This window comes from Typopeltis vanoorti, chromosome 14 (assembly GCF_054136105.1).
Source record: "Typopeltis vanoorti isolate ZY-2024b chromosome 14, IOZ_Tvanoo_1.0, whole genome shotgun sequence".
Classification (NCBI taxonomy): domain Eukaryota; kingdom Metazoa; phylum Arthropoda; class Arachnida; order Uropygi; family Thelyphonidae; genus Typopeltis; species Typopeltis vanoorti.
In genome coordinates, this window is record NC_143562.1 from 34,409,665 (window position 1) to 34,431,538 (window position 21,874).

General features: G+C 36.8%; 1 protein-coding gene across 1 annotated transcript in view; it reads left to right on the forward strand.

The window, feature by feature from the left end:
- Positions 1-21,874, forward strand: part of LOC150099359 (uncharacterized) — a 90,664-nt gene that overhangs the window by 23,858 nt on the left and 44,932 nt on the right. Inside the window, exon 5 of the mRNA XM_090404326.1 lies at positions 17,294-17,410. Coding sequence (XP_090260452.1) covers positions 17,294-17,410 — 117 coding nt within the window. The remainder of the gene's footprint in view (positions 1-17,293; positions 17,411-21,874) is intronic.

Consider the following 21,874-nt stretch of genomic DNA (forward strand, 5'->3'; position numbering starts at 1 on the left):
AAGCCCAAGCCGGCAGAAAAACTGGCTCTGTTCTTTGAATAAGCTCCTTCTGTACAAAAAAGCATAATATCATGAGAGCCAGGCCCAGGGAAATACTAAGAACTGAGTAGAAATCATATTTTCCATATACAAGTAGCAAAATGGGTTATTGCCATATTATTAAAATACACTGCATGGAAAAAAGTCAATAGACACCATACTGTAAGGAACAAACAGACATGGCACTCACCTTAATAAGATGTAAGTGGGTGCCATGGCTGTTTGTCCTTCCACTGCAATGGCTGCAGCAATCCTACAGGGCATACTTTCCACAAACATACAATAGTGATCAATGGGAATTTTGCAGCATTCTCCCTGTAAGCATGTAACAAGATCCTAGACTGTTGTGGGCCAGATGTCCATTGCTATCACTTGACACTCCATTTCATCCCACAGATGTTCAGTAGGGTTGAGATCAGGGCTCTATGGAGGCCAGTCAAGTGTAGTAACATTCATGTCCACAAACCATGCAGTTACAACAGCAGCCTTATGACATAGTGCATTGTCTTTCCGAAAGAGACAACGGTCAGTTCTGTAGAAAGCATTGCATTGTTCAGAATGCTCAGATATCTCCGAGTTCAGTGTTCATGGCACTACAGAGGTCAAACCAAGAAAAACAGGACCATACCATCACATCACCACCTCCGAATTTCATAGTTGGAATTATGCACTCTGTAAGAGACAATCACTGGGCATCTGCCACACCCATACCCATCCATCTGCTAGATAGAGGGTGTAACGTGATTCGTCACTCAATAACACAGCTTTCCAAGCTTCCATGTCACACTGTACATGCACTTTGCATCACTGAAGATGATTCTGCATGTAGGTTCAGATAATATAGGGCTGTAGAAACAAGCCCATGTCGATGCGCATTCAATGTATCAGTTGATAAATGGCAAATTTTACATATTATCCTTTGCAGCACCCTTCAGCACATTCAGTGAATGTGGTGAGTCATCCACTGCAGGTAGCACTTGCAGTTGCCTTCCTGCGCTTCCATCTCAGTATGGTATCACTGATTATTGACCTAGGATGGCGCACAGATAGGCCTGCAACTTGACTTCCTATCACAACGCATGTTCAAACTCCATCAGTACCCTTCTTACGGCCATTTCACCCAGACACAGTTGCAAATATCTGATGACTTTGGAGTATCATGGCTACAAACACGACTCATTACACAATACAAGCATCTTGCCCATGGGAGTGTCTATTGACTTCTTTCCAAGCAGTGTATAGCAAAATACTATGGATGAGAGATATCGATAGCAAGTTTTTGTTATAAAGTAGATTATCCTTGACAAGAAATTAGATTCTTGTTTTAATTCTTTACTCAAGCGTTCGCAAACAAAACTTTGTACATGAAGTAGCTTCATTACTAGAATATCTGCAGCTCCTACTTTATGGTGTTTCTAGTCTGTTTTACTGCCATCTGATTATCTTCTTCATCCTGAGTGCAGTCTATTTTATTCATGTGCATTCCACCTGTGAAATGCTGTTAACCTATAGTACAGTAGTATTAGTATTGTGACTGGGATAAAGTTTATATAATCCAGAACCTGCTCTAGAAACTGAATAGAAGTAAATTTTTCAAGCTGCTTCATTCCTCCAATAATCAGGATGATGATCTCACACTAGGCAATGAAATTCATCAACCATCTAAATAAATTTGCATAATATTCATGTCCATAATGAAATTTGAACCCAAAGCATGTTGATGAGAACAGATATGGCATTCTCTTGACCAAGGCCTCCAAAGTCCGATACTGATCACTCTGATACTGCTATCCTTAAACACTCCTTGACTATTTCCCATGCAGTCTAACATCCTTTCATTGCATCCTTTATGCTATGGTACTGCTCCAATCTACTTAAGTTTGTCAAAATCACTAGCATGTATCCATGTATATTTCTTCTTAACTCAAAAACTCCACATACTAACTCATTTCTTAGGTAAAGACTGCATGATCTCCCTAGTCAGATGCACCACTGGGTTATGGACAAATTCTCTAATGCTGTCACCAGATCTCACAGTCTCAGAGTCTGAGTTCCTTACATCACCTGCCATTTTAGTTGAATAACTCTCAGTACTGCATAAATTCCATTTCCTTTCTTCCAATTCATGTCCCCATATTCTGGCATGAAAGTAGTACTGCTTACCATCACGAGAATGTTCTTGAAAGGGATAGATATGGTGGTGATGGGGTCATGGTGTGGGGAGGCATTATGCTTAATGGGTGCACCAAGCTACAAGTACTGGAAAAAGGGACGATGACTGGTGAACAATACTGCAACCAAGTTCTTGAACATCATGTCTGATTGTTCTATGGTGCTGTAGGTGAAGAATTCATTTTTATAGATGATAGCGCCACACCACATCATACATGAGCAGTGGAGATACTTCTGGAGACCAAGGATATTAATTGAATTGAGTGACCAGCACACTTCCCAAATCTCAACTCCATAGAAATTTTTGGGTTGCAATAGGATTGCTGCTCAAAAATCCCCTCAAGAAAACTAACAAGTCCTTATCCTTGCTCTGAAGGAGGAGTGTGTCAGTTTGCCTCAAGAATTCCTGAATCACTTGGTGCTAAGCATGGTATGACATTGTGAGAGCTGCATCGTAGTTCAGGGTGGTCATATTCCATACTGAAATGTCTCTCTGCATAGTTTTCTGTTAGCACTGTACATTAATTCTTTAACTACATCTTAAGAAATGTGTAACTTTTGCCAAAAAAGGTATAGCAATTTAATTTGTAAGAAGTTTATAACACATTTTGTGTGTAATATAATTTATTAGTATGCTGGCAATAAATTTATGTCCACATTTGGCTGTAGTCATGAAAATTTTTTCATTTACAATAAAAATGTAATTCATCCTTAGCTTTTGGAGACAAGTGTAGATAAACAGCATCATTAAGCCAAAAAAAAAAAAAAAAGGAAGAAAGAAAGAAAAAAAAATTGTGTAGGGAATTCATAGAGAAAGGTAATCAACAGGCTCTTGAGCTTTGGGTTGGTCCTAAGGGAGTGTAAAGAGAGGAAGACAGTTTCATTGCATAAAGGAGGGTCCAAGATCAAGATAACAAATTAGTGAGCATTCAGTACATTAAATGATGATGCCGGTCAAGGTATTGAAAAAGTTGGCTAAGGGAAAATTCAAAGAGTGGGTGGGTAGGAATAGGATACTATATTGGGACAACATAGTTTTTGTGAAAGGTGGGTCATGCCTCAGTAACTTACTCATCTTTTATAATACAGTGGCAGCTGAGTTCGATAAAGTAAGGTGATACTGCTAGACTTTGACAGGATACTGTATGAAATTCTGATAAATTGCAGCAGATGGCGATGGATACCTAGTTGTGGATAAAAGGGTTGCTGATAGAGAGAGAGACCAGACAGTAATTTTTTTCAGTAGAGTCCAATAAAAAGTGTGACCAGCATGCTGAAGATCTCTGTACTTGGGCCACTACTATTTAATTTGTAGGAAATGATCTGAGGGCGAATTTTCAGTTGGTTAAAGATGATGCAAAATTAGATAGAGCACTATCCCTGGTTGACTGAGTGGTTAGTGTATCTGCTCTCCAGCCAAATGGCTGTGGGTTTGAATCCTCCCATGGGCATGGATGTTTGTGATTGTCTGCAAAAAAAATACCAGTGGTGATGGTGGACGGTAGATGGCATTGGTGTAGTTGTAGTTGGATTGAGTGATGGAGACAGAGAGCTGTAGAATATTTGCCTTCCCTTGAATGGATTCCCTGGAAGTGTCACATAATAATAATAATATAATAAAAGATGATGTTGAAATTTTACAGGATAATTTAAATAGACTAGCAGTATGGGCAAAGGAAAATGGATGTCAGTTTAATGTAGCAAAGTGTAAGGTTATGCATTTTGAGGTGAAAAGATTACCAGCTATGTACCATATTCATGGAGCTGTACTCCAAGAATCCATGAATTTGAAAGTGTTCTTGGATAGGGAACTGAAGTTTAGAGGGCATATTGCAAAAGTGGATAAAACACTCATTACTGAAGTTACTGAACTCTCTGACAAGCAGAAATAAGCAGGTTATTATTCCTCTTTATAAGGCATTAATAAGATCCCATCCCCCACTTTGACTACCGTGCACAGATCTGTTCACCTTTGTGGGTTACACAAATTGGTTGATGGGTGGAAAAGGAGAGAGTTGATAATATTGATTGTGGAGGATTAGTTAATTAGTGGAAGGTTTTTACAGGATTGATGAAGAGTAAATTTTTCAGAACAGATCTGATGATGGGAGAACTAGAGGTCAGCCTTGGAAATTGGGCAAGAGCGTAGTTAACAAAGGGGGGGGGAATAGGTTTTACTTGGAGAATGGTGGATGAGTGGAATAGGCACCATAACTGTGAATGAGTTCAAATTGCACAAAGTATGATAGATGTTGGCCGAATATTGGATAATGCTTGGCATAATAATGTTTAGGACCTCTCTCTCTCTCTCTCTCTCAATGATTCTATGGACTGCATAGAGTTTCCTGTGTAATAGTAAGAATAATTTCCTCGCAATCCTGAACAGTATCATTGATATATAAAATAATCAACAATACTCTGTGGCACCCTGCTCATTACATTTTTCAGGATAATGCACCTCCATACACAACTCGCTGGCTTCTGTTAGTCAATCTATCACTATAACAAAACTACCAACTGACTCTCCACTCCCTCCATCCTTCTCAATAGTAGTTTACCTGTGTTACTCTATCAAATGCTTTAACAGAATCACATAAATCACTGTATAAGTATCTCCTCTGTCCAGTATATGGCTCACTGTATTATACAATGAATGTAACCAAGTAACTAAAGTGAACTACCCTTAACAAACTCATGCTTCCCATTCTCAAAAGATTTCCATTCTCGTTAACTAGGTTATATATTTTGCCTCTAATCAGCCTCTGTAAAGAGGTGGTAACACCTTCAACACTACACCTGATATACACAGTAGCCTATAGTTGGAAACCACTGATTTGAGTTCTCTCTCATGTGATGGTGTTTTCCTGTTGCCAGATTTGTAGAACAACCAAGTTAAGTGCAGTGTCAAGGCGACCCCTTAATATACATAGTAATGTCCCATCTAGTCCTACAGACCTGTTACTATCAAAAATCAGTCTTCCATATTCACCCTTTCTTCTACTGGTGACATTACTATAGAATTATCTAGGATTTTGCTCTACTGCTTCAGCCAATCTCCTTTCATATACCAATTTCTCTTTCCTCACTACACTTATCACCTTCCTAGCCTGTGCCCTATACTCCTCATGCTGCTGATTGATACCTTGTTCTTTGTCTCCTCCATAAATATCCTCTTTCTCAGAAGCTTCTGCATAATTCCATGGTTCACTCATTTCATCTCATACTTTATTTATCCTATTAACCTTAGAAGTACAATCTGGCTATAAGTAACTGATTTTGGACTAAGTCCCAGGTACTGCTGATATCTTTCTCCTTCAATTGACAAGCTGCTGAATATCACTGCTCTGTTTCCTTAATTTAATTCCACTAATCCGTAATTCCACTTATCTCCTTTGTTCTATGGAGCTTGTACCTGCCTAGCCACTCCTAGTATAACCACATGATCACCCTCTCCAGTTGATAGCATCATGGGGACATCTTCGGTTATCACTATATGAGATGTTATTATCAAATGAAAACAAAATAAAAAAGGGCATATTTATGGTACATTATGTAACATATTATCAATATGTTACAGTTATACGGTGTAAATAGGACATTATATCAAGTAATACTTAGTCTTTACATGAGTTGTAAGTCAGCTATTAGAACTGAAGGAGTTACAGGAAGAAGTTTGATGTTAAATCAGGTGTGAGACATGAGTGTACATCATATCCACTGTTATTCACCAGCTATATACATCACATTATTAAGGAAAGTGGTATTAAACCTGTTATCAAAATTAAAGATGTTAATCTCAGCTCTTTACCTTATGCAGATGAAGTCGTACCCCTAAATAAATCCAGTACAAGTCTGCAAGATTCCCAGACTAAATTGAATAACTGTTGTGGTGAATTTGGTATGAAACTCAGCAATAAAAAAAAAAAGTGTAAATAGGCAGAAACATTGAAAACATCAACTAAATCCTGAATGGAGAGCCTGTGGAACAAGTAAAACATTTCAGCGATTTAGGCACAATTTTTAGTGTATATAGCACATTAAATATGGAAATAGACAACAGAACTAGCAAAGCTAGTATGGTAGGAAGTGAACTTAATAAATTTATATAGAATAAGAGATAAATTAGTCAAAACACTAAAGTAGTCATATACAAGACAATATTCAAACTGATTTTAACTTATGGATCTGAGAGTTGGGTTAGAAATAAATCATACAATCAAACACTGGATACCACAGATATGAGAGCTGAGAAAAATAGGGAGTGAACAGATGACATCAATGGCAGTATCATATTAAAAATGAGGATATTAAGAAAGAACTTGACATTGTTAGCATTCAGGAATGTGTTAGTAGAGCTAATCTCAGGTGATATGGTCATTTAAATTAAAGATTTGCAAAACAAGTGTTCTTTGCCAGATTGACAGGAAAAAGATCCAGAGGAAAACCAAGATGCAGATGGATTGATACAATAAAAAGTGCCTTAAAAGACAGAAATATAAGATCTGATAATGTTGGAGTCTTGACAGGTAACAGATTGAATTGGAAGAAAATTGTTGATAGGAAATGAGGTAACTTTTTCTTGTAGGTACTATCGTAATATTCTGTGGTTCCCCTGAGGGTGCTTGTCAGGAATTTCATTATGATGAATAAATTATCATCAGTTTTTTGTGTGTGCCCTGAAAGGGTGTCCAGGCTACTATGACAGCACAACATAATTAAGTTTATATTATTATTAATCTCTTATCAACAATTTTCCTCCAAATTAGTCTGTTACTTGTCCACATATTGTCATATCTAACATTTCGTTTTTCTAAGGCACTTCTGACTGAATCAATCCACCTACACCTTGATTGTCCTCTGGGTCTTTTTCCTTGGCATCAAACACCTGTTTTACTAACCTTTCCCCTCCTATTCTATTTAAGTAACCATAAGATTAGTCCTGTTTACATATTCTAGAATGCAAATAATGTCAGATTCCTTCATAATGTCTTAATTTTTAATATGATTCTGCCATTGATGCCATCTGTTCAGGTTCTTAATTTTTCTAAGAACTTTCATATCTGTAACCTCTAATCTTTGATGAAGTGCTTTATTTCTAACATGGGCAAGCTGCATCATGCCATATAAAAAGTCACATGTTTGTTGCTGGTATAAATTGGAGGAATATGATGCTTCCAAGTTTGTGCAACTGTGTCCGGGTGAAATGGCTGTGAGAAGGGTACTGATAGTCTGAAAGAGGCGTTATGATAGGACACATTGTTGCAGGCCTATCTGTTCGGCAGATTGTTAACAAATTGGTACATCTCAGGTCAATAGTCAGTGATACCATACTGAGATGGAAACACATGGAGTCAACTGCAAGTGTTACCTGCAGTGAACGACCTACCACACTCACCAAACATGACCATAGAGAGCTATGAAGGATAATATATAAAAACCGTCATTCATCAGTCAACATGTGGAATGCCTAGAACTCCGCATTCCACACATTGGCTGACGAATGATGGTTTTTACAAAACCATTCAAAACAGAGACTCGCAACATGGTTTTTCCATGGTAGGACTGCAACAAGCAAGTCCCACATTACCCAAACCAACATGTAGCATCCTGTTTAGTGGTGTATAGAGTACTATGAGATGTGTACTGTGAGATGTGGAAGCTTGGAAAGCTGTGTTTTGGAGCAATGAATCATACTGCACCCTCTGCCAATAAGATGGACAGTTGTGGATGTGGCAGATGCCTGCCCGGTGAATGTCTTGTACCAGAGTGTGACCCCAACTAGGAAATTCGGAAGTAGCAGTGTGATGGTATAGTCCTGTTTTTACTGGTTTGACCTCTGTTTGTAGTGCCATGAATATTGAACTCTACGAGGTATCTGAACATTCTGGATAATAATGCAGTCCTTTCTACTTTGTATCATTTCTATGGAAATGACCATTGTCTCTTTAAGCAAGACAATGCACTATATCATAAGGCTGCTGCAACTGCATGGGTTGTGAACATGAATGGCACCACACTTGACTGGCCTCTGTAGAGAGCCCTGATCTCACCCTATTGAACATCTGTAGGATGAACTGGAGTGTCAGATGAGGTCAGGGAATGTCTGCCTCACAACAGTCCAGGACCTCATTACACACCTACAGGAAGAATGGTCCAAAATTCCCATTGATCACTATCGTACATTTGTGGAAAGTATTCCCTGTAGGATTGCTGAAGTCATCACAGTGAAAGGTGGGCACCGTAGTTGTTTGTACATACTTGCCAAAAAATTATAGTTGGTTAATCCTTTATCCAAGTGTAAACAAACAAAGGTTGCATGTAAAGTATCTTCACAACTTGTCTACAGAAGCTGTGAAGTCAACAGCCTCTATATGTAAGTAGCCTAGTTATGAAAATACTTCACTTGGAAACTTTGAATAAAAACTTTGGTAAAGGGTTAAACAAGAATATGATTGCTTAGCAGGTATAATTTACTTTGTAACAAAGTGAAAAAACTTTCTACATGATCTTTGTCCAGCTGACAAAATTGAATGTAATCCTGGATCTCTTCTAAGCATACTCTTATAGATCTTTCACATTTCCCCATATTATGAAAAATCACAAGAACAGGGAACTCAATATAGTCTTGGATAAAATAGTATGGAATTCTGTTTTTTCAGAGAATGTAAGAACATTGGTAAATTAGAATCCCATTGGAGGAACACCTGCAGATTTATAATGTGCAGAAGTCTAGATAGCTTTTCTGATAAACAAGGCATATGGAATATAAAATTTAAAACTCCTCTTGAGGAAAACAAGGTTGTAAGCCATGATTTTTTTTAATATCTTAGAATTGTGATAAGTTTCCTAACCATTAGAGAAGAAAGTGTATTTTATAATAACGACATAATGGTGTTATGTTTAGAGAAGCATTTAAATCTACATAGGCAAAGTGGACACTAGATCCATCATTATTTCAAAGGCGAGTGTTTGTAGAAACAAACTATGAAAGTTTCATAAGTTGACCTGAGAGCTTACTAGAATACAATCCTTGGCATCCTCGAGTTGCCTTAGCTTGCACTACTTAAAAGACATGAATGCACTACCCAAGCATCCATATATTTGCTTTTTATTAGTGAATTTCATAAAGGTTTCACTGGCCTGACAGCTGGTTCGAACTGGTTGATTCTCTTCAGAGACCAGGCAGAAACCTTAAAAGAGCAAAAACTCTCATTCAGCACTAATGAAATTGAAATGTCAGAGAATGTATTTGTTACGAAATGTATTTTTCATAAGTGAGCTCTTGGTTTGTGCGTAAAGTAATTACTCAAGGAAGAGCCATAAGGCTTCATTTCGGCATCGTAAAATTACATAGGCAAAGTTAGATTGTATTCCCGTAAACTCTCAGGTCAACTTACGAAACTTTCATTGTTTCTACAAACATTCAGCCTTGAAATAATATGGCCTTATTGCTCTTCCTTTAGTAATTACTTTTACTCACAAAACCAAGAGTTTACTTACAAAAAATACATTTCTCTGACATTTTGATTTCATTAGTGCTGAATGAGAGTTTTTGCTCTTTTAAGGTTTCTGCCTGGTCTATGAAGAGAATCAACCAGTTTGAAACAGCTGTCAGGTCAGTGAAACCTTTATGAAATTCACTAATAAAAGGCAAATATAGGGACATTTGGGTAGCGCATTCATGTCTTTTAAGTAGCGCAAGCCAAGGCAACTCGAAAATGCCGAGGATTGTATTCTACTAAGCTCTCAGGTCAACTTACGAAACTTTCATAGTTTCTACAAACATTTAGCTTTGAAATAACTTTGCCTATGTAATTTTACATTGCTGAAATGAAGCCTTACGACTCTTCCTTTAATAATTACATTTAAATCTGGCTAGGAAGAACTAACTCATACTTGCTGTAAGCATCACATTTCTTTATGCATCTTGGGAAGCCTATATAGTCTCTTAGGTGTTAGCATAATGAACATGGTTTTTATTGTTGCTGTTTCCTTATCTTATGTTTTGATCTCATGTAGAAGTTTAGTTAATTTGTTGATTTGAAATAATTTTGTATGAAAGTGGTTCAGCTTCTTAAAATAGTCCTTATTTATCTTGCACTACTAGTGTCCTTTGTCAACCTTGTTTATAAGTTAAATACATTTGAATGGTAGTGTGATATTCATTGTTACATAGGCCTTTATTGATATTCAAAAGCATTTCCATTACTGGAACTCCTTTATTACTTCTTGAAATAGTATAATCGAGAGACCTTTGAATTACACAGAACTCTCATCATTTGTAAGGTCAGCCAGAGAGGGATGTTAATAACAGTTTTCTTATTGTCAAGAGAAGAGCAAGAGAAATGTACCATTTTATTACTTCTGAAAGCACATAAATAATTGATAAGAATAAATATCACTTAGATACTTGGATGTTAGCAACAGTTTTCTTGTTATCAGAAGAAAGAGAAGAGCAGAAGGGATATACCATTTATTATTGTTATGATTATTATTACATAATACCTCCAGGGAGGGTACCTGCTCTACAACTCTCCATCTCCACCACTCCACTAACTGCAATCACCTTCATCATCTACACCAGTGCCATCTACCGCTGACAATCATCACTATTTTTCACAGACAATCACAAACATCCATACCCAAGGCAGGATTCGAACCTGCAGCCTTTTGGCCGGAAAGCAGATATGCTAACCACTTGGCCAACCAGGCCGGCAAATATTATTTTTTGTGTGTAAATTGCGTGAGTTCTCAAGTCAATTTTTTTTATATTATTATTATTATTTGACACCTCCAGGGAGTCCAAAGACTCATCGAGGGAGGGCACCAACTCTTCGTCTCCACCACTCAACCTCATCTACACCAATGCCATCTACCGCCCACCACTACCACCATTAGTATTTTCACAGACAATCACAAACATCCATGCCCATGGCAGAATTCGAACCCGCAGCATTTTGGCTGGAGAGCGGATACGCTAACCACTCGGCCAACCAGGCCAGCGATTTTATTACTTCTCAAATAGCATGATATTTAGCACTTAGATGCTTGAAATAATCTCCATCTTTCTAAAAGCTTTTATGATCTGCTTCTTGAAATTCAGATTTTTGAGGTAGGGGTAATTGGACTTTTTTCTCCTCAGATTAACCAAACCATCATATGGAATATTTTGAAGCCTGGAAAATGACTGACTCTGGTTATCATGCTCAGTTATCCCATTTGCATAAAAACCATGAATACTTTGCATAACTGGATTTTTGACCTAGCACCATGCAAAGGATTTTTAGGTGTTTACAGAGTTGCCACCTATGCTCCCTCATGTTTAATCTTACTGTAGAAGTTTCAATTTTAAAATTTTCCTTCACATGACCTATAAGAAATGGGAAGGTCTCTATGTGTTATTACCATTGTGATGGAAAACTACTTCTAGATTTCTTTCAAAAAATGAAAACTTACTTTAATTAGCCTGTTATTTCTACCATCAGTACCTATTCAGAATATTGTTGCAGTACCAGTGAATCTTCTTGAAGAAATTATAGAAATGAATTCTTTCCATGATTTCTTATTACTAGTAAAGTGATATTTCTGGAGAAAGCAAGTTTTTCAGCCCAGAACCTATATTCCAAACCTCTGATGAATCCTTTGGAAACCCATATTCCTCCCTGAATTATTTATTCTTATTAATAATATATTATTATAAATGCCAGATCTCCATGGAGTTTAAAGATTCATTACAGGAGGCAAACACTGTTATACACAAAACCCATCAAATTGTGCTTTAAACTCATTCAATGTATCTGCATTCACCACAATGTCAGGCAAAGCATTCCACTGACCAACCACTTTCTAAGGAAAAAACCCTACTCCTTTTACAACCTCCCCTTGTTCTACTCTCCCCCCCCCTCTATGAAAAATTTCTTCTGCATTAACCTAGTAACAACCCTTTACCAACTTAAATGTTTCAATCATTATCCCCTCTCTTCCTCCTATTCACAGGGCTGTGCAAGCTACATTCCCTCAATCTGTCCTCATATCCCACATCCCAGACACCAATTACAACCTTGGTCTTCTCTGGACCTTTTCAACATCACCATCACCTCATCACCATGAAAACCAGGAACCAAATCTGTGCACAATAATCCATACAAGGCTTATACAATGGAATCAGAACCTCTATTTCTACAAGTTAAGGTCCTTTGCATCATTGCCATAATCTGATATGATGTCTTCAATGTGACCTCTGACCTTCAGATCCTTATCTACCACCACCACCACTCCAAGGTCTCTTATCTGCTCAACTTCCTCCAAAATTTCCCTCCAAGTCTATACTTTGCATCCCATTGTTGCCTACCAAATTTGAGAACCTTACACTTTACAGCAGTGAATTGACAGTTCCATATGAGTGTTGCTCACTCATATAATCTCATTCATTTACCCATATACGATACTATAGGTTGACCAACCAACCTAGGAAGCAACATGCTTGATTCCTCATTATTCTCTCCAGTTTTGCATCTTCTGTAAACAGCTGCATATCACCAGTTAAACCTATCCCATATCATTAATATACAAATTAAACAACAATGGTGCCGAAACTTACTCTTGCAGCACACTATTAGTGACTTTCCTCTTTCAAGATTGTGCCTCCACTTTTGTATCCTAACTCCCTGGAACATTCCTTCAAAACACATGGTGATATGTCATCAAGGCCTATTACATTATTGACATCTAGCTTACTTACCATTAAGTCTTCTCTCATTTCATTCTCTACACTTGCTTTTGTTGTTCTTACCAACTGAGCCACTCTCTTGGCCTGCTCTTTATACTCTTCTTGCAACTGTTTATTACAATTATTCATCTTGTGCTGCCTGCAAAGCGCCTTCCTCTTCCAGATTTCATGCTTAATTCTCTCTTTCACACTAAAGGAGGGGGGGAGGCAGTCTGCCCCGGGTGGCACTTTGAACCTTACACTATATATCGTTTTGACTTTTTGTAGTATTTTGGTGTGTATTGTGAGGGGTGGCAAACTCAGGGACCGTCCCAAGTGGCAAAAGCTCTAGCAACCTAACTGCTTTCACCCATTTTATACCTACCTTATTCAGTCTTTTGACTTTCAGAATACATTCACACATTGATGCTGTTATGTTTCTTTGTCAATTCCCAAGCAGCATTTATTTTCTTACCACTCAACTCTTCATTCCATGATATAGCTCCAAGTTGTCTTCTACCCTTTTTCATAATCAGCAGCCTTAACTTCCACATATCCTTTCCTCACAGAAATCTTCATATGGTTAGCAACAACCCATGTGATCACTTAATGAACACTCTCACCAACTGAAGGGAAATGCAAAACCCCATTCACAATTACATCCTCTTATGAAATGATCAGATCCAAAACTATCAATCCTCACTTGCCCTCCTTTATGTACTGCCTGAGATAGTTGTCTCTCAAGAACATGAGAAATTCATGTTGCAAATTCTCTCTCTTAAAATCCCTCATAATAATCACTCTTTCCTTGTTCATTAACCAAAGTTACTTATACATTTTTTCATCACCACTCTCCACATTCCCTGGCCTATAACAACATCCATTCCCTCTTGCATGTTTATTATATGGACATAATTTCCCTGCTATCATCAACAGCACTCCTCCTCTCTTCTTGTCCTTTCTATCCTTGTGAAAAACATTGTACCCTTCCATTTCTATTCTCGTTAAGATATCTTCATTCAAGTATGTTTCACTTATACAAATATGGGGCAAATAAACTCAATGAGTGAGTGAAATACTTTCATCTCCCTTATTTCTGATAGGCCTGGCATTTATAAATAAAAACAGCAGTTTGCTTTAGGTCTGTAACCAATCCTACTCAAGCCACTTGTTGGTTTGTGATTTCTCCAGGGAATTTCAAACTGAAAATATGAGGCTCACAAGACATTTTCAGGTTGAAATTTGCATTACTTTTTATTGATGTCAAATTCATAATTGCTGGCTGAAGATTCAAAGAAAAAATATTCTTGTTAGTTTGCATCTGCTTTGTAGCTCTTGGGGCTCATACAAGATAACTGAAATTCCAATAATGACTCTGTTTTTTTGGCTTATCTCATTTCTTCAGCACAGACACTGCAAACTTGTCCCCAAAGTTTATCAGAGTATGTATACTTTTTTTTTTATTTATTTTTTTTGGATAACTTCTGATATTTAGTGTTTGTTTCTTTACAATACATTTACCATAAATATAACAAAAAACATCTATATGTGCTCAATTTGCTACATAAACACGGCCACTTGAATGAAAAGAAAAGCATGTGTATTCTGATTCTGCTTTTGTGAGCTATAGGTGTAGCATTTGCAGAAATCTGTTGAAGACAGAGAGTATCAAGACAGATTTTACTGTAGCAAAGCATTAATGAACAGTTGGCGCTGACAAAGAGCATTCATGGAACTCATTCACTTCAATAACTGTTCTAAATAGTTGTAAGCAAAGTTTGTGCCTGAAGTATTTCAGGACTGGGGCAATTCGTGGTAAAGGTAGTATGACTTTACATCACTTGCCTTAGTATCCCATAATGCAAAGCACATCTCCTAGCAGACATGTATACTACTATACATTATGAGGAAAGGTCACTACCCAGACCCTTCAGGACTGGGGTAAGGTGGTACAACACCAGGGCAACTCATTGCAAAGGTGGAGCAAGCCACCAACACTCCTGTCTTAGTATCTCCTATAATGCAAAACACATCTCCTTGCGGATATGTCTAATGTCATGCATTGAGGGAAGGGCCACTACCCAGACTAGTTTCAACCTTTATTGAGGTCTCTTCAGTGGGAGCCAGGCCCAAGTTGAGATACCAGGCAGAAGCATTAGCAGGTCATCTCTACCTATTGGAGTTGCCAAATGGTGTGCCACCCTTTTTTAATAAATTACTCTGGATTTAGAGAAAGATGTTGAAAGTTTATTTTTCACTTGGTATAGGAGATACTAAGACAGGAGTGTTGGTAGCTTGCTCCACCTTTGCAACGAGTTGCCCTGGTGTTGTACCACCTTACCCCAGTCCTGAAGATACTTTCAGGCGCAAACTTTGTTTGCCCACACTTGAATAAAGGATTAAACTAAATTTATTATACTCTAACCAAGTGAAAAATAAACTTTCAACATCTTTCTCTAAATCCAGAGTAATTTATTAAAAAAGGGTGGCACACCATTTGGCAACTCCAATAGGTAGAGATGACCTGCTAATGCTTCTGCCTGGTATCTCAACTTGTGCCTGGCTCCCACTGAAGAGACCTCAATAAAGATTGAAACTAGTCTGGGTAGTGGCCCTTCCCTCAATGCATGACATTAGACATATCCGCAAGGAGATGTGTTTTGCATTATAGGAGATACTAAGACAGGAGTGTTGGTAGCTTGCTCCACCTTTGCAACGAGTTGCCCTGGTGTTGTACCACCTTACTCCAGTCCTGAAGATACTTTCAGGCACAAACTTTGTTTGCCCACACTTGGATAAAGGATTAAACTAAATTTATTATACTCTAACCAAGTGAAAAATAAACTTTCAACTACCCAGACCGTTTTCACCTTTATTGAAGTCTCATCAGTGAGAGCCAGGGGTGATACCAAGGTTGAAGTAATGCAGAAGTCATATTTTTATATATGAGTTGCCAAAAGGTGTCACACCTTATTATTATTATAATACTCTTGATTAGAGATAGTTGTTGAAAGTTTTTCCACTTGGTTATACTATAAATTAAAGATACCAATAAATTATATACTTGGTTTAATCCTTTATCCAGGTGTAAGCAAACAAAGTTTGCACCTGAAAAATGCTTACACTTGGATAAAGGATTACAGCAAGTGGTATCTTTAATTTATAGTATAACCCACTGATAAGACCTCAATAAAAGTTGAAATCGGTCTGGGCAGTGACCCTTCCCATAATGCATAGCAGTATGCATGTCTGCAAGGAGATGTGTTTGCATTATGGGATACTAAGGCAACTGATGTGAAGTCAATACCACCTTTACCATGAGATGCCCCAGTCCTGAAAATACTTCAGGTGCAAACTTTGTTTGCTTACGCTTGGATAAAGGATTAAACCAAGTATATAATTTCTTGGTATCTTTAATTTACAGAATAGAATTCATATGAATAGAATATAGAACTAGTTTCTCCCTGGGAACTGGTTCTGTCTATGAAGTCATCTACAATACACTTCACAACCATAATTTTATGTAAGATCATTTCTTAAACAGCTCATTGATGAGAATAAAGAAAATGTTTGAACATCCGTAACTGCCTTTTAAATGAGTATCATGATGAAAATGGCATCATCCCTAGGCACATTATCATCTTGCTCATGATGCTGGATCCACATTAGCGAGAGCAAATGACACCTTGGAATAGAAACATAGTCTGTTGCCAGCAAAAAGTTTAAATTACAGCTAATGGCACAAACATGATATGATCACACTTTTGTTAGATCACAAAGTGAACTTCATCAGAAAACAGATTGTTGTTGCATGATAACTCTTTCTGTCCGTTTTAAGCCTTTGTGTCTGGAAATGGTTTGGGATGAGGACTTGCTTTACTCTGCCAGACCATCACCTATTTTGATTACACAAAATGCTCTGAAAGGCTGTTGTTTTGTCAGTAATCAAGAGGTGGGGATAGTGTTATGATGGCTGGTCACATAACCAAAAACATTTTTTTCTGCAGTTCTTCAAAGCTTTTCAATCTGAACCAATCGCTTGAAACGAGAGACTATACTAAAAAATTATGCACTTTGTACATTCTGCATTATGGTTATGCTAATTTTAATAAATATATTGTAGATAATTTCTGACTTAATGTTGTATAGCAACTTAGTGGTATTAAATTCTATTCTTCATTTAATCATAGTTATGATTAAGGCAATGAGAATGTTAACCGAGCTTAATTAACTACACATTATTCAATTCGGTTACACTTACTCTTCCCTTGACTGTTTTCTGTATTTTATTATTATATATCTTTTGTGATCAGTTTCTTAATTTATCTGGTGCTTGTAGCAGTAATAGTGATAGCAAGATACTTTTTGTTATAGATGGAACACCAGAAATCATCCCATATCAGTGAAATGAAACGAGTAATTTCTGAAATGGCTTCACAGAATTCTGCATCAAGGGTTGCTGACCTGATGAATAAACTTGAAAACCAAGAAGTACATTTTTAGATTACCAATTGAATAATTACAATATCTTATAATAGAAATTAAGTTGAAATAGATTGGGTCATTATAGTAGTTGTCTCAGATGTTTGTCATAATACAAGTAAGCATTTATTAAGTCACTTTTTGGATGATGAAGTGTGAGTGTACACACACACACACACACACACACACACTTTTTAATGTGAATCCCACCTACAAAGGTTGTAAACTTATCATGCATTTAGTATCCTGGGTTGGCTATGGGTTGTATAATCCAGAAACCCTACAAAAAACTGACTTTTCAAGCTGCTTCAGTCTCCAGTAAGCAGGATGGTGGTGGTTTCATGCCAGACAAAAATTCATCTGCTATCTAAAAACATTCTCTCTCTCTCTCTCTCTCTCTCACACACACACACACACACACACACACACACACACATCTGTGTCCATGCTGGGATTCAAACTCACAGCCCTTTGGTAACAGAAATAGTATCCACTTAGCCAACCATCTGGCATCTGAATATAGTTATATAACCTACTTGTAAATGTTATTTATATAGTCTTTATGTCAGTGCATAATCAGGACTTATCTTACCCCTAGAGTACTTATGAAGAATCTTATAATGTTACTTCATGAAAATCCAGTTATCACTGTACTCTTTCATCCACTATGCTTCTTGGCTAGACATCGTTTTTTTTTTTTAATATTGCTCCCACCTATGAAAGGTTATTTGCAAATCTATAAGTACATTTTGTACTGTGGACATGATAGGAATATTTTTATCAGTTTTATTTATTTATTTTTTTCATTTATTTTTTGCATAGTCTGGAAACTCTACTCTAGAACAAACATGGAACTTTTTTCATGCCACTTTAGGACTCCAATAAGCAGAACAGTGGCTGTTCACCAATAATGACATTCATTTCCTACCTAAAGAGTAGGTTGTTTTTGTAGAGAGCCACACATTACTACTTCCACTCTAATTGCCAGTTAACCTCAATCCAACCCATAGCCTATGAATCTGGTAACATCAGCTTTGTTATCTTCAATCCTTGGAAATGTGTGACCTTACATAATAAGGGTGTAGTTTTTTGTAATATATTTTATTCTAGAGGCTCCATAGCTCATTCAGTATAGATGAAGCCCTTTGGTTGGAAAGATCTCAGTTCAGTTTCCTTCAATAATGTGAGGAACCTTTATCTGGTCTCTTTCAACGAAAGGTGAGTTAGCCATCTCGTACAGAGTTAGGGATTTTTTTCACCCAGAAACTCAGGTTTTTTGTCCCCCAGAACAGGCAAACCAGTTCCATGAACACACATATCTACAGACATAGGACACACTTGGAGGCAGAGGACTAACCACCTTGTCCTCGAGTTATGATTGTGAAGTCCAAGAATACTTGGAAAGGTCATGGGTGCTGAGGTGCCTGTTAGGACCACTGATGGGATATTTTATTCTAATAAATAAGAACAACAGAATGCTTAATGATAAAGAAATGGGAAAAAAAAGAAATCTCTACTGATAAGACTATTACACTTTTTTATATAATCTTTATCGAGTAGCTTTATTTTATCCTCCTACATGTTTCGCCAATCTGTTTCTATTGGCATCCTCAGGGAATACAAACTAGTAAGCTCAAATGAAGGTTACAGACTTGGTTATAACCGATGGTTCTAAATCATGCAAAAAATTCGTATTGTGCGTGACAATGTGCGTGTCTCGTTAACGTGATTTATTCGTAATGGCTCATGACGTAATTGTTATGAAAGTTCATTTCTTTGATGTTTAATGATCTGATAAAAGTTTTCCAAATTTCTGGTAAAATTAGACCTTGATTCTTGTTTAGGTTTTCAGTTTTACGGACGACTGTAGCTGCTTCTTTAAAGGTTCTTGAATGGTAGTTATCTTCTATGTATGGCATCAGGCTCTTATCCCACTCAATGTGATGGTTAGTAGAGGCAAAGTGGCATGAAAGGCCTGAAATGTCTTGTCTGTTATTTCTGACATATCCTATGTGTTCTTTCTTTCTCGTTTCAAAGCTTCTAGATGTCTGACCTACGTAACTAATACCACATGAGCAAGGAATATTATATACTCCAGAGTACTTGTAGAATGGGTGAGGATCTTTCGGTGATCTTAAAAATTTCCGAATAGTGTTGATTGGTTTGAATGCCACTCTGATCCTATGTGGTTTTAAAAGGTTAGCTAATTTTTTGGAAAGGTTGTTGACAAAAGGAATCGTAATTGTACTGATGTATTGGACGTCATCACGTTGTCGATGTGGTATATCAGTAAATAGAATCTTGTTATAGAGTCTTTTTGGGTAACCATTTAAAGAAAGTTCTCTAGATATTGTGGTTAATTCCGTTAGTAGGTCATCCTTGTCTGTCGTATACTGTATAGCTCTTTTCTTGAGACTATGGATAATGCTAAGTTTCTGAGCTGAGTTGAAATGGAGATAACGTCCAGTATTTGTAGGTTTTCTGTATACAGATAGGTTGATACTATTATTGGATTGTTTCTTTATTAAAATGTCAAGGAATGGCAGTTTTTTATCTTTTTCCATTTCTAATGTGAATTTGATGGTATTGTGGAAACTATTGATTTGGTTGAGGTAATTCATTAGTTCTTCTTTAGTATGATCCCAAATGATAAAGATGTCATCTACATATCTGTACCAAATTTTTGGTTTTGGAAAGATCTGGGTTAAGATTTTTTTCTCTAGATCTTCCATGAATAAGTCAGCACAAGGAGGTGAGAGGGGGCTACCCATAGCTAATCCAGTGAGTTGTTTGTAGATCGTTTTTTGCCAAATGAAATAGTTAGAAGTTAAACAGTGATTGAACAAATTAGTGATGTCTCTTGGGAACAATTTGTCTAAGATGTTGATGACCTCAACCACTGGAATGTTAGTAAACAGAGATGTGATATCCAGGCTTGCTAGTATATCCTCTTCAAAAATAGGGATGTTTTTTATTTTATCTATAAAATGTTTTGAGTTTTTAATATAAGTATCCGAGACGTGAATGTGTTGTTGTAAAATCTTCGCAAGATACTTGGACAGTTGGTAAGTGGGAGAATAGATTCCATCAACTATTGGACGTAATGGTATACCTTCTTTGTGAATTTTCGGAAGGCCATACAATCTAGGAGTAAGTGGGTGCATAGATTTTAATTTTTTTATATAATTTCTATAGGCCAGTTATTCATTCCATGTAATAATTCATTGGTGTCATTATGGTTTTTTGTGGTAGGATCTCTAATGAAAACTTCATATACAGACCTGTCAGATAATAGATTTTTAATTTTTTCTTTATAATCTGAAGTATTTAATATAACTGTATTATTACCTTTGTCGGCTTTGAGTATGATGATACCTTTATTATTCCTTAATTTGAGAAGTATTCTTCTTTCCATTTGGTTTGAGTTTGTGTTAGGAGATCTTGACTGAGCTGAAAGGATTATGCTGCTTTTTAATCGCAAGTTATTAGCTGTTGGAGCTGGTAGTAATGAGAAGGCTTTTTCTAAGTTGCAGATGAACTCTATTTTAGGAATGACAGTGGGTTTTAAAGCAAAGTTGAATCCTATTATCACTTGGTTATCTACCAGATAACCAAGTGATAATTAACCTATCTAAACACGTTTTAAGTAAACCTGAGATCTCTATCCTCAAAAAAGGATTCAACTTTGCTTTAAAACCCACTGTCATTCCTAAAATAGAGTTCATCTGCAACTTAGAAAAAGCCTTCTCATTACTACCAGCTCCAACAGCTAATGACTTGCGATTAAAAAGCAGCATAATCCTTTCAGCTCAGTCAAGATCTCCTAACACAAACTCTAACCAAATGGAAAGAAGAACACTTCTCAAATTAAGGAATAATAAAGATATCATCATACTCAAAGCCGACAAAGGTAATAATACAGTTATATTAAATACTTCAGATTATAAAGAAAAAATTAAAAATCTATTATCAGACAGGTGTGTATATGAAGTTCTCAGTAGAGATCCTACCACAAAAAACCATAATGACACCAATGAATTATTACGTGGAATGAATAACTGGCCTATAGAAATTATATAAATAAATTAAAATCTATGCACCCACTTACTCCTAGATTGTATGGCCTTCCGAAAATTCACAAAGAAGGTATACCATTACGTCCAATAGTTGATGGAATCTATTCTCCCACTTACCAACTGTCCAAGTATCTTGCGAAGATTTTACAACAACACATTCACGTCTCGGATACTTATATTAAAAACTCAAAACATTTTATAGATAAAATAAAAAACATCCCTATTTTTGAAGAGGATATACTAGCAAGCCTGGATATCACATCTCTGTTTACTAACATTCCAGTGGTTGAGGTCTTCAACATCTTAGACAAATTGTTCCCAAGAGACATCACTAATTTGTTCAATCACTGTTTAACTTCTAACTATTTCATTTGGCAAAAAACGATCTACAAACAAC